Here is a 13,792-nt window from a genome sequence, read left to right on the forward strand (position 1 = left end):
AAATTGTGATAAATAACTAGTTACAAAAGCAATATCTGGTCGGGTTCTATTTGCTAAATATAAAAGTTCACCGACGATTTCCTGATAATCAGTCTGATCTACTAAATCATCAGTAGGATCAAAACATCTATCTTCACCTTTAGTTATGGGAATATTTGTTTTCTTACATTTTTCCAAACCATATTTTTTCATTAAAGTTTCAATGTAATGAGTTTGAGATAGACCAATTCCGTTTTCTTTTTGTGAAATCTCAATGCCTAAAAATTTTGAATCGTTAGTTGTTTCTTTTAATTCAAATATTTGATTAAGTTTTGAAATAATTTCCTTGTATAATTTCGAATTATTAGAAAATATTGCCAAATCATCTACGTATACACAAATTGCGAAAAAGTCATTATCATTAATTTTAGTAAATACGCAATTGTCAGATGCAAGTTGAGTGAGACCAATCTTTTTAAGTTCATTTTTTAACTTTATATGCCAATTTCTACCAGATTGAGGTAGACCATAAATACTTTTATTTAATTTACACACTTTATTTTTACCATATTTATCTTCAAAGCCTGGAGGTATTTCCATATATAGAATTTCATCAATATCACCATATAAATATGCAGTTTTAATGTCAAAAAATTTAACAAATAAATCCAATTTTGCTGCTAAAGCAATTAATAACCTGAATGTTTCAATATTTACTACAGGTGAATATGATTCAGAATAATCAAAATTTTTTATTTGATTAAACCCTGCTGCAACCAGTCGCGCTTTGTAAATTTTGTTATTATTGTCATTTTTAATTGTATACACCCATTTACTTTTTATTATTTTTTCCTTCTTAGGCCTCTCAATTAATTCGAAAACCTTATGTTTCTCCATCGAAAGAAGTTCGTTTTCCATTGCGGTTTTCCACTCGGAATATTTATTACTATTTATCGCCTGGTCATAATTTTGAGGAATAGATGATCCTTTCAAGGCTAAGTTCGCGTTTGCGGATATTTTATTTTTAATTCTTTCAGAACGTCTTAATGCAGGAGTATTTTGATTATTTTCATTTTGTGAATCAGCACTTTCTTGAGAGGATTTATGAGAAAAAGAATGTTCACTGCTTGATTCAGTTGGAGGGGAGTTTTGGGTTTCAGTTTCGATTTGCGGTTGAGATATATTAAACTGGGTCAAATCCTCAATGTTCCATATACTACATTCATTTTTGTTTGTTAGAAATTTACTTCCTCTTAATGATTCGTTAAATTTAACAGATCGCTCCTCAATTACAATATTTTTATCGACATCATATATTCTATAAGCGCGCCTTTCTCTAGAATAACCGACGAAAATCCCACGTTTTCCCGGAACATCAAATTTATATCGGAATTGTTTAGGTATATGAAAATAAACGACGCATCCAAATACTTTTAAGTAGTTAAGTTTAGGTTCTTTTCCTGACCATATTTCAATCGGAAGATTCTGTTTATTTTTAAGCGGTGTTAGATTAGAAATGTGAGTGCTAAAATTTATCGCTTCAGCCCAGAATTTTAATGGTAATTCACTTTCATATAATAATGTTCTAGCCCTTTCTACTAATACTCTTATGGCTCGCTCAGCACGCCCATTTGACGAAGGATTATACGGTACTGTTTTTTCATGTATGATCCCGTATTTGTCTAGAAAACTATCAATCTCGTTATTGACAAATTCTAAACCGTTATCTGTTCTGAATCTTTTGATTTCCTTATTCATTAATTTTTCATACCTTTCTTTAAACTTACAAAACATTTCAAATACTTCATTTTTATGTTTCAAAAAATAAGAAAAGTACATCCCAGAAAAATCATCCACTAGTACTAAAAAATATTTTGAATTTCCTAATGAATCACAATTTATAGGGCCTGCTAGGTCCGCATGAATTAACTCTAATACAGAATTACTTTGTGCAATATTAATTGTTGGATGACTTTATGAGTTACTTTACTTATATCACAAGATTCACAATGATAATTTTCAAAATCTTTAAAATTTATGCCAATAACATTTTGCATTTTAACCATGTATTGTGGATTTAAATGACATAGTCTTTTATGCCAAATATTATAAGACTCCAAATTACTTATTTCATTACATTCTAACTCAGAATTATTTACATCATTATAATCAAAAAATTTAGGTGAAATATTATTACAGGGTTCCATTAAAATTTCAAACCGATTGTTTACTTTTACAGCTTTTAAAACACTGCGATTATCATTACTTAAAATCAAAATATCATTACCATTAGATTCAATTTTATAACCTTTATCAATTAATTTAGATACTGAAATTAAATTGTTTCGTAAATCTGGTACATATATTACATCATATATTGTTAGATTTTTACTGCAATTATCAATTGTTGTTGTAGCTTTTACTATACCAATGCCTTTAGAAATTAAATTTGCTTTCTTACCTGCTAATTGTATTATTCCATTAACATGATTTAAGTTTTCAAAAAAGTTTAAATCTTTTACCATGTGTGAAGTAGCACCAGAATCCAAAATAAAAACAGTTTTGTTTTTATCGGTAGCACTAGAATTTATTTGGTGTTGTTCTTGTTCAGCGGTAAGTGCGAAATTTTCAATAGAATGTTTATCTTGATTTTCAAATGCACAATGAGCGTTATTGTTTTTGATTTTGTTCATACCCGATTTATAGTTCGAAAATGTTCTTTTTTCTTGAGATGTTTGGTTTTGATTTCCCTCGTTCTTGTTTCGGAAATAGCAGTCTTTAGCTAGGTGATTAGTTTTATGGCAGATGAAACATTTCTTCCTGCTTCTATTTTCATTTTTATATTTTACTTGAAATGCTTCTGCTCGTCTAGGAATTTCATTTTTTAATTTTGATAAGCTGTTCTCTTCCTCCCGCAGTATTTCTAAAATTTCCTCCATTTGTTTTTCGCATTGGGTTTTTAGGATTTCCCTTACGTTTGCAAATTTTCCTCTTAATCCTCTAACAGTATAATAAACAAGTTCTCTTTCAGAAATTTCCAGTCCAAATGATGAACATTTCGTTTTAAGTCCTCGTGATCTTGCAATATAGTCTGACACATTTTCATTTTCTTTCATTTCAAGATTTTTTATTTCGTTACTTGCATCGATTTTTCGATCTTCTGTTTTACCAGTAAATGTGCTTTGAATTTTTTCCCATAGAATTTTTGCGTTAGTTTCGTTTGCGAACTGAAGACTTTGGTCATCAGAAAGCGATAGTTGTATGTATGCAACTGCGTCATCATTGTTTAATGTCCATTGTTCCCGCAATTTTGGATCAACGGGAGCTTCTTCAGTTAGCACGTTTGCAATTTTCTTAAGTGTCAGCAAAGCCTTGACTTTAATACTCCACTGGTAGAAGTTATCACTGTTCAGCAGTGGGATACTCGGCAGATCCCGATTCATTTTTGATTTTGGAATCTAAACGATGTAAATCACGGCGAAACTAAGTGAAACTTTTTACTGCGTCATAATTTTCAAAACCACAGCCATGCTGCCAACTGTAGTCCGTGGATCGAGATTCAGACAGAAAGTAAAAGTTTATTAACAAAAAGCAGACAAATTTAAAAAGAACGCCATCTGGCGGTATAAAAAGAAAAAGACTTCGTAGCTATCCTTCCCAGGGAATGACAACAAAATATTTAAGTCAATAAATTTTAAAAGAATTAAAGAAAGATTTCCAAAAAAAAAAAGTTTTAATTTAAAATAAAGCTGCTTACAAATTTCCTCAAAGTGTACATACATGTACAAAGTGTACTTACGTACATGTACAAAGTGTACTTACGTTATTTAAAATAATCATTTATGCAGGTCTGTCTCGTTTTTGGTTGCATTTTTCAAACAATGTTTTCTAGATTTTGTAACTTCTCAAAATGTTCATCAGCTCCCTCAGGGTTTGTAAAAAAATTTCATATGACATTTATTGCATTGAAGGCTTCCACTTGGGTTACATTTACATTCTCAGGATCACTGTCATTGTCCTCACTGTCCACAACTTGTGAAATAATTTCAGAAATTGTAGCTTGTTTGTTGGCTGCAACATTTTCCTAGAACTCGAGAGGGGTAATTGCCTTATAAGGAAGTTAAATAGGCTTTTGTTAGAAAAGAGCTTCCCTCGCCTTAGATAAAAATGACCTTATAAGCGATAACGATTTTTAAAACTTGACCATATATCCAATAATCTGTAACAAAGAATTCCTATTCAGTGAGTCGGGACTTTGAAAAAGTAACCTTATATGCGGGGTGACCTTATATGCGGGGTGACCTTATATGCGGATGGCCTTATATCGAGGTCTGACTGTATTATTATATCCATCTGCAAGGTAAAAAAATAAAAAATTCTAAATTTTTAGAATGTTTTTTTAAAAAAATAAACATTTTCAAAATCCCCCAGTCATAACCTTAATTAATGCCTGTTTTGTCTTGTATTTATTCTATTTTATAACCGGCGTTGAACAGTTGACCCAATTTTAAGTTTACGACTTCCAATGTTCAACTCCATATTTTGAATATGATTTTGAACCCATCCAAGATCAAGTACTCCTGGATCAAGTATTGGGCAAATTTTGCCCTTGTGGGGGACTTTTTGATGGAACAAACCCACATTTGCATAATGTGCAGAAGAAAACCATTACTGTAAGCTTAACGGCAAGGGGAATCTAACCCTAGAAAACTTTAATCCTTGATCTGTCTACCACTGAAGATGTTCCAAGTCAGCACTGCCGTCCATGTGAGCCGGGTGCCATCACTGGGATTCCAACTCAAAAATCCCCTCATTGGGAGAAGAACACTTGCTTTATCCCTAGAGCAACCACAGTTCAAGAATATTTATTGTCATATAGAGAATTTACCTTTAGAGGCAAAACTTCTTTGTTAACAGCATAAAAACTGGCCATAGCGAGTGTCCAAGAAAGAAGGCCAGCCACTTGACCACAAACTTTTTGAGCAGTCTCAAAAGTGTAGTCTTCCATATTAGTGTAAGGTTCCATAAGTTCAACAATTTCGTCATTAATGCAATCTTTAGGATATTGTTGAAGTTGGAGTAAAAAATTTCCACTCATTACCTGAAAATGATAAAAATCATAATCAATGAAATCAAATTCTTTATCTGATTAGCATTAGCTTAACAATTTAATTATGCATTCATTAAGTTAAAAAGATGCATTCACAATTCCTGTGCGAATTTCTTTTCAAAAAGTAAAATAAATTTATCAGTTACACTTTTCTTGTTTGAAAACATTACTATTTTGAAATGTTAGTCCCCTCAAATGGTTTTATTTTCGAGTGAAAACATAAGGTCTAAATAATTATGTTATTAAATAAAAAAAGGTTATCCTAAACCCACATATTGTTTTGAATGCTATTTTTCCCTATTAAGTATTGTTTTAACAAGCACTTTAGGTAAAAAGAAAAACAATTTTGTACGCTAAGTCTGCAAAATTAGGGAGTCAAAGATAAAAGATCATCAAGTCCTGAGATCTGTAATACATAAAACAACTATGAATGACCCAATGCGGCCTAAAATGCAGGCATTGGTATGATAATGAATTAGAAAAAGAAACATTCTATTTCCTCAAACAAAACCACATAACAAATCCCCCTCGGAATCATACTAAATCATTGACTAAGTATGATCTTTTTAACACTGCATATTCCACTAACGTGATCAGCACAAATTGATATTGATCATAGATTTCTTATTACAAAGAAAAGAAGCTATTGTTAATAAAATTAATGAGTATGACACCAGATAAATAATATAAGAAATCCACAGATGATTATCTTTTTTCAAGCTTATTGATTCAATTATAAAGTTTGTAAAATTTAAAAGCATGCAATACTTCTTTTGACAAAAAATTAGAATGTGTTTAAGTACTGGTTTTAAATTTAAGATTCTTTTCAACTAAATGAAGTTAAATAAAAATGCAATATAATGAAGGTATCTAAGAATAACACTATTTTCTTATATTAAAAACTTTAATAAAAAATTTAGTTTTTAAATGTTTATTTAAGATTCCAAAACAAAATGCAGGATATATTAAATTTTCACTAAATTTAGCTATAAAATAAATATACTCTTAATATAACAATATTTGGAAATAATAAAAAAAATTTAAATGACATTTATAAATTTATGCATCTTTTAATAAGTACTGAATAAAAGTGTACTTTTCTTGGTGTTTTAATTTTATTAAACATTAATTTCAGCCACTTTTTACTTTCATATTCAAGAATTGATCATACTTCAACAAATTCTTTTTGAATCGACTGCTACAAATCTAGTTATGCATAGTATAATTATATTTTTTAATAATAAATGAATGAAGTAAATCCAGTAGCAAAAATGTTAACCAGTCACAGTGCTCTTTTATAGATAAAAATTAATTTTTTTATTGTAACAGAGATAGTTTCCTAAAATAGTTTCTTTTCTTTCTTCTTGTGTGTAAATTTTACGAAAGTATAAGATAGATAGTTTTGAATTCAATTATAATATAAAAAATAAATTTACCTACACCTAGAAATTGTTCCCAATCTATAAAAGGTGAGTACATAAAAAAAACAACAACATTAGAACGTCGTTGAACATTAAAAAATGTTAAGGCAATGCTAGATAATGTTCATTGTTATTATTTTGTCTCATTCATCGTGCGATTTGTATGTCTTAACAGTAAAAAATAAATATGTTTAACCTGACCATATTTTTTAAATTAGTGCTTAAAAAAAATTAAGTTTCATTCATAAAAAATGCAGTTATGACTTATTTTAAATCATAACTCCATATGAAGAGAAGAAAATATCAATGCATAAAGATATTTACACCAAAAAATTAATGAGACATACTTTAAGAGAAAAATTCCATGAAGGCTTGGGGCATGGTTTGTCAGGATCAGGAGTGACTTTGTTCATTGGTTCTTGGAAAAGGATCAGGACACAGTCCATAATCCTCATAATGAGATGAGGTGGTTTTGCTAATTTTCGAACTGTTGCTATATCTGCCGCTTTGATGGTCTAAAAAAAGATACAGGAATCTATGAGTACTTCACAAGTTTCTAGAATATACAACCATTAGATTTCCAATACCTAAGGAAATCCTGTTTTTTTTTATATATTATTAAACAAATAAAGATTCCTTCACTCTCCTGAACAGATTTGAAATGTTGTTTATTATGACATCACTCCAATCTGTTTATATTAATTTAAAATTTGCTTCTAAGCAATATAGTATTTATTAGTTTTAGTGAAATGAAGTGAAGCTTAAAAAAAAAGAGAAATGCTTTCTTTTTTTTCATTTTTATTGAATTTATATAACAATACATGCTATTTATGGCACGAGACACAATATTTTGGGCACGCCCCCGATCACAATTGTTAATACACTATGAATTGTTATTACTCAAATGTTATTACACTATGAAGCATATGTAACAATTAAATTAAAATTCACAAAAACAAACAAAATAGTAAGCAATTATTAATAAAAAAATTAACAATTAATGCTAAAAAAACAATTAATAACTATAAAAAACAAGCTAAAAATAAATAACTAGCAAAAAAAAAATATATAACAGTCCTGCTTAAACTAACATCTTACGACTTAATATAAGTTATTTGTCATCTAATCTGCAACAACAGAAGTCACACTGATGTTACTTTAAGTTGTTTTAAGACATGGCAAAATGTTTCTTTTTTTCAATGTAAATAAAGAGTTTTGAGTTGATAGTATTTAGTATTATTATTTTCTCAATAATCACAAAGTCAAAATTATTCGAAGGCACGTCTATGACCTCATTAAACAATTTTTTTAGAAAAATTGGCACGTTGCTGTATAAAGGTTCGCCACCCCTGGCCTAGCAGCTTGACTCCTAAAAAATTGGTCCCATTTTCTAGAAAGTTTAAACTTTTGTATTCCTCTGACAATCTAAATTTAGGCAACAAGCAGGAGGATTTAAAATAGCCAAATACCTTTCAAAAAGTTACCAAATCTATCAGTAGGTAATTTTAATGTAAAAGAAAACACACGCATTTCAAATTAGCACGTAATTTGAGAACTAGGTACATAACTTACAATTTTGACTTCAAGTAAATTTAAATTAAGTAAATCAAGTAAAATATTTAGTGATCTAATTTAATACATAATTTCAAACAAAATTGGTTTCCTTCTTGTATATTAATTTTAGGAGTAATTATAACATACTTATTATAACAGCAACTATTCTGATATAAAATTTATGAAATAAGCATGAAGATCTATTAATTAATTACATATTCCTTTAAGAAGCTATTATTTCCATCAAGACTATCTATGCAATTTCAATGTAAGAGAATGTACATGTCTTCCAAATTAGTATATAATTTGAGAATTACTGCATTTACATTTGTACCAGTAAATTCATATTTTTATAACAAGCAATACATTTGGTAATCTAATTCAATATGAAATTCAAACAAAAATAATTTTTGAACATATATTTTATTAAAATAGTAAGAGTTAACCTGCAAAGCTTGTTCAGCAGCTTCCATAGCAGGGCGAGCATCTTCAAGTTTTTCTTCGGTTGCAGCTTTTTCAACATTAATTTTATCAACAATTTTTTGTGCTTTGTCTTTTACAATCTGAACAGAATCTTTAACTTTTTCTGCAACTTCTGTTTTTTTCTTCACATCTATAACCACCTACAAAATAACATTGCTTGTAACACTAGTTGTAATAATTTTATTTATGAAGAAAGAAATTTAAAATGTATTTCTTTTAATCATTTTATAAATAGTGAAAAAATTGGTGAATACTGATATTCAATTTAAAATTGAAACAAGACAGCTACAATATTAAGAAAAAATTTAAAATGTAATTCATTTTTTGGCATTTAATTATTTAAAAAAAAACATGATGTGAAATGTGAAGAAACAATATCAAAGCTTGTTCTGCAACTGAAACAAATGTAGTATGAACACCAAGGGGGATCGCCTATTTTGCTACACGCACGAAAGGAAGGGCATGAGCACTTACGATTGTAAACTAAAATGAATATCATTTGGAAAATTAACATCAAATGGCTCAATCTTTCAATCACTCTTTTGACTGAACAATTCAGACCACATTTTTTTAAATACCATATTTTGAAAGTAAAAACCAGCTAAAAAAATATGTTTATAATCCTCTTCATTACTAAAGTATAAAGGAATGTAGCAAAAAGTAATTTAAAGCTCTAAACTTCTATATTAGTACTACCATAAATCATAATAAGATAAAGAGAATATGAATTGAGATTTGGAATTCTACCAAAATGACTTACTACTGGAATCTCCAGAAACATCTATTAGAATCCTCAACATTCACAAATGTTTCACTGAGGGTAAAACTATAAGTTTTCTGATAGTGTGTTTTTAGATGTTAAGAAGCGAAGATGTGGACCGAGAGAATGAAGAGGTTAAGTATTTCATTTTACATCTTAATAATAAGTATCTCATTTTGGAATCATAAAAAAATAGCTTATTTTACAACTTAATGCATCATCTGTTTAAATTAATTATCATATAAAGATAGTCTCTGAAATCATTAATCGGGCAAATTATTGTAGATGAGAAAATTTCGTCATTAGGTCAAAGTGTTTTTATTTTATAACCGTCATTGAGCAGCTGATCCAATTTAGGGTTTACGACTACCAATATTCAATTCTGCAGCCTTGTAGTTTTCAACTAAATCCAGAATACAACGGAATTCCTAGATCAAGTATTGGGGGAAATTGCAAAAGCAAATTTCTCCCAATACTTGAAGGCTTTTTGATGTAACTAATGGAGAGGAAAACCAAGAAAACATCCCACCGTTAGCCTAAGGGCGGAGACTCTAACCCTTGATTCGACCACCGCTGAGGATGGTTTACATCAGCTCTATGGTCAGTGCGAGCCAGATACAGAATTCATATTAACCAGCCATTGTTGGGATTTGAACCCGATTCTCTCATCGATAGACAAGAGTTCTATTCTCTAACCTGCCACGGCTTAATCAAAGTTATTTGGGTGTACCGTCTTTTTATTTTGAGCACTGTGTATACCTTATCGACTTCAGCTGTGGCAACTATGAGATCTTTTTCTTTCTCAGCCAGATCAATCTTAAGCTCATGCACACTCAGAGTGGCCTCTTTCAGTTTTGTTAAACCGTTGTTGATTCGAGATGCAAGTCCACTGATGTCAGATTTCTTCTCAGAATAAATGGCTTTGTATCCATTAATGAAGGCCAGATAAGACTTAGGAGTGACAAAAGTTTGTCTTCGATACCTACAAAATTTATGACAATATTGTAAGAGTAGAATACGATTGACAGAAATGATCCAAATCAAATTGAAAATACTAATAAAGTTTAGGGTAATAGAACAGAAATTTGAAATTGAAACAAATTTTTTTTCGTTACAGAATACCCATTAAAGTCTGTGCCAACCTTTTTAAGTGCTGAAGTGTTACAGCTACTGTTATAAATGTGTCTAGGTATAGTAAAGTTGCCATTAGATAATATATATAGCAGTAAAGTCAGGGTCAGTTCTTTGCAGGTCAAAAGTCAAGGCAAATTTATAGAATTGCATACTCACTAGCAAGCCAGTTACTTTAATTACTTTTAATAGGTTTTTTTAGAGCACAGTCAGTATTTTATTTAACATTTTCCTTAGTAAAACAATTAAACTCGTATGCTTTAAATAAAAAATCTGTGATTATACCTTTGAAAATATTCATTGCACTGATGAGAAACAGCATCATGGATGACACCCATGGATTCCATGAGTTGAGATTTAATATCAGGAGCACATACAATATCAAAAGGTTGTAGAAAATGGGTGGATACATCAATCAGTGCATCAGTAGGCCATGAAGTTAACCAATCCATTGTACAACCAGATATCAAGGCAGGAAATTTTAAAGAACGTTTTTGGAATTTTCCACCTGCCTGCAACAACAACAAATTTTTTTTTTAAATAAAATTTATTGAAAATTAATAATAATGACAAAAGTTAATCACACTGTGAGTTTACTTTCGATGATAAAAGTACAATATAATAGGACGCCCAGTGGCTGAGCGGTAGTCGATCCTCGGGCCGGGCAAGGCTGACTCAGCCTTTCATCCCTTCAGTGGGTCGATAAATGAGTACCAAGCATGCTTGGGAACTAAACACTGGGGGCTCCGCTGACAACCTGACCGGAACATCTGCTCCTGCACCCCAGAGCCCAAGGTCAAGAAAACTGAGATGGGCACAGTAGGGCTTGGCCCGCAAGGGCTGTCGAGCCGCTGAGTTTTAATAGTTTAAGGCTATGTATTTTAGTTTATCACTGACGTTGCACACACAATCAATATTAGATTTGTTGCTAAGAGTGTTCAACTTTTCAAATTTGTAATTTTGAATAAATTTGATTCAGAAGATTCAATGATTTCCAGGATCAAGAATTAGGATGAACTCATTTGTTTGGAAGACTTTTTGAATGAAACTAACTCATCTCTATATTAAAAAGTAGGATAGGGGTTCTAATCATAAAAATATAGCACAAATGGTTTAAACAGGTAATAAGCATTGCTTAAAAAAGGGGAAAATTTGATTCCTATAACATTATTTTTTGATTTTGTGGGGTTCTAATAGATTTTATTTGATAAATTGTTCAAAACATATAGAAAAAGCTTTTTTTTTTTTTTTTTGAATAAAAATTGTACATGATTGATAAATCTTTTGGTTCAGACCGTAAATAATGCTTCTACTTACAGGAGAAAAACATAGAATGACATGAAGATTTGATCTAGCCCTGGTCAGAAAATAATCATACAGATTTTCTTGAGTTGGTTCTCTTTTTGGAAATTCCTTCTTCATAACAGGTAATAAATTGTCCAAAATCTCCCGCATTTCATCTTTAGGAAATAAACTAGCAACCTAAAAGAAACATTTGACCATAACAACATAGGTAAATTTAAATTTATTATGTTTCTTCACTTCCATGCCTATCTAGAATGTTGACAGGGTAACAATAACATTACACTCATTCGAAAGAGAGATCTTCCTGACCCAACTAATAACTTTTTGGATACTATAGGACGGTAGTCAGTCTGCATGGTATTTCCTAAGGAAGTGCAGCTGCCTGGGTGGTCCTTCACAGATATTTAAGGAGAGCATGAATTGTATCATTTGTTTCATTTCAGAGCATGAATTGTATCATTTGATTGTAACTGTTATATTTTAGTTATGTTTTACCACAGTAAAATAAATAAGATTAAATTTGCTTGCGTTTCATACCTCAAAAAACCTTCAGAGTTAGTTTTTTTAATGTTAGTTAGCAGACTTATTTAGTAGTTGACACTAACTTCAGTTTCGTTCTATGATTCTTATAGGAAGTGAAAATAACTTCTGTTACAGAAACTAATTTAACTTAAAATAAATTAGTCATCCATTTGCAGAAACAAATAAGCAAAGATTATGCTTACTTATTTATTAAACTACAAGACTCATATTTTCTATGAATTACATTTAATAATGTGCTTCTTTTTATATTAGAGACATTTGTTTATTTTCTAATGGCATTTCACACATTAGTTAAACAAACAAAACAAAAATTTTACCAAATTGTAAAATTTAATAAAAAATAATAAAATAAAAACATTACCTCTCCTGAACCTAGGATAGAGTTGAGGTATTCTAAAAAGGATTCTTCTTTAATCTCATTATCTGTGAATATAAATGTGACTCCTTTTCCTTCTTCTCCAGCTTTCTTGTATAAGAATTTCAAGTCATCGACTAAATTGCCTTCATTGTATGACCTATGAGGGGAAGCAAGCAAAAAAATATTTTTTCGCAGTCAATTACAGAAAAATAAAGCATGCAACCATTAAGAATTTAGAGAAATACATTTCTTTATTATTAGCATTTTTTATTGAAATAAAAAAAAATTAAATTTTGAGACAGACACAAAATATCTTACAAAAGATTTGCTCATTTATTTTTAATTTATCAAATGAGGCAGATTTTTATTCACTATGGGGTCTTTTTAAACTAATGGCTGAAAAAAATGGTTCCTTTTGGAATTTTCACCAAAAAAGCTATGTGTATTAAAAATAAGTTTCCTTGTTCATTTGTTGAGGAGAATCAACATTATATAGCCTTTTATTTTTTGAAAATTTAATGCATGTGTATAATGGAAGGCTTGATGAGAGTGGGAGAAGAACAAGAAGTTTGAAAATAACTATCAACTCAAATCATGAAAAAGTAAAGAAAACATTTAAATTATTTACATACTTATTTAAAGTTCTTTTTACTATATGTGTACATTGACAGTCCATAAAACTGTAACGCTTTATAATATAAATCATGATTAAAGAGAACAGGGTGCGTAGCCAAATCTTTGAATCAAAAATAAGCACTTGTTAAAAACTTTTCAAGCACTTTACAAAAGTTTTCAAGCACTCAAAAAATTCATATTCAATCAATGATATTATTGAAAAACAAAAACTTTTTATAAACAGTTTTAGCGTTAAAAAAAAAAAAAAGAAACAGGCGTAAATCGAAACAATCAGTACTTTCCCACATCACCGAGTGAATTCAACTTGACCCTGAACTCAGAACAAAAGTACCCTTACCCCCTACGTCAAAAAAAGTGTTTGAAGTAAAATAAAATAAACAAGAACAAAATTAAAATAAATTAAAAAGAAAAACATTTCATAAGGATCTGATATTCTCTATCCGAATTGAAGCACTCGGGTTTCGGTTTAAGTGTGCGCGCATGCGCAAGTCATAACGTGGGTATGACATGAA

At 30.1% G+C, this 13,792-nt stretch overlaps 1 protein-coding gene across 3 annotated transcripts in view; it reads right to left on the minus strand.

Annotated features, from left to right (window-relative positions):
* Positions 1–13,792, minus strand: part of LOC107444508 (dynein axonemal heavy chain 8) — a 119,880-nt gene that overhangs the window by 39,380 nt on the left and 66,708 nt on the right. For all 3 annotated transcript variants that reach the window (XM_087156947.1, XM_087156948.1, XM_087156949.1), the window contains 7 exons: positions 12,648–12,801; positions 11,756–11,920; positions 10,724–10,950; positions 10,067–10,289; positions 8,511–8,687; positions 6,858–7,025; positions 4,868–5,080 (listed from right to left, as the gene is read on the minus strand). In XM_087156947.1, coding sequence (XP_087013073.1) covers positions 4,868–5,080; positions 6,858–7,025; positions 8,511–8,687; positions 10,067–10,289; positions 10,724–10,950; positions 11,756–11,920; positions 12,648–12,801 — 1,327 coding nt within the window. The remainder of the gene's footprint in view (positions 1–4,867; positions 5,081–6,857; positions 7,026–8,510; positions 8,688–10,066; positions 10,290–10,723; positions 10,951–11,755; positions 11,921–12,647; positions 12,802–13,792) is intronic.

This window comes from Parasteatoda tepidariorum, chromosome 2, assembly GCF_982258835.1.
Source record: "Parasteatoda tepidariorum strain Cologne lab strain chromosome 2, Ptep-v5.0, whole genome shotgun sequence".
Lineage (NCBI taxonomy): Eukaryota > Metazoa > Arthropoda > Arachnida > Araneae > Theridiidae > Parasteatoda > Parasteatoda tepidariorum.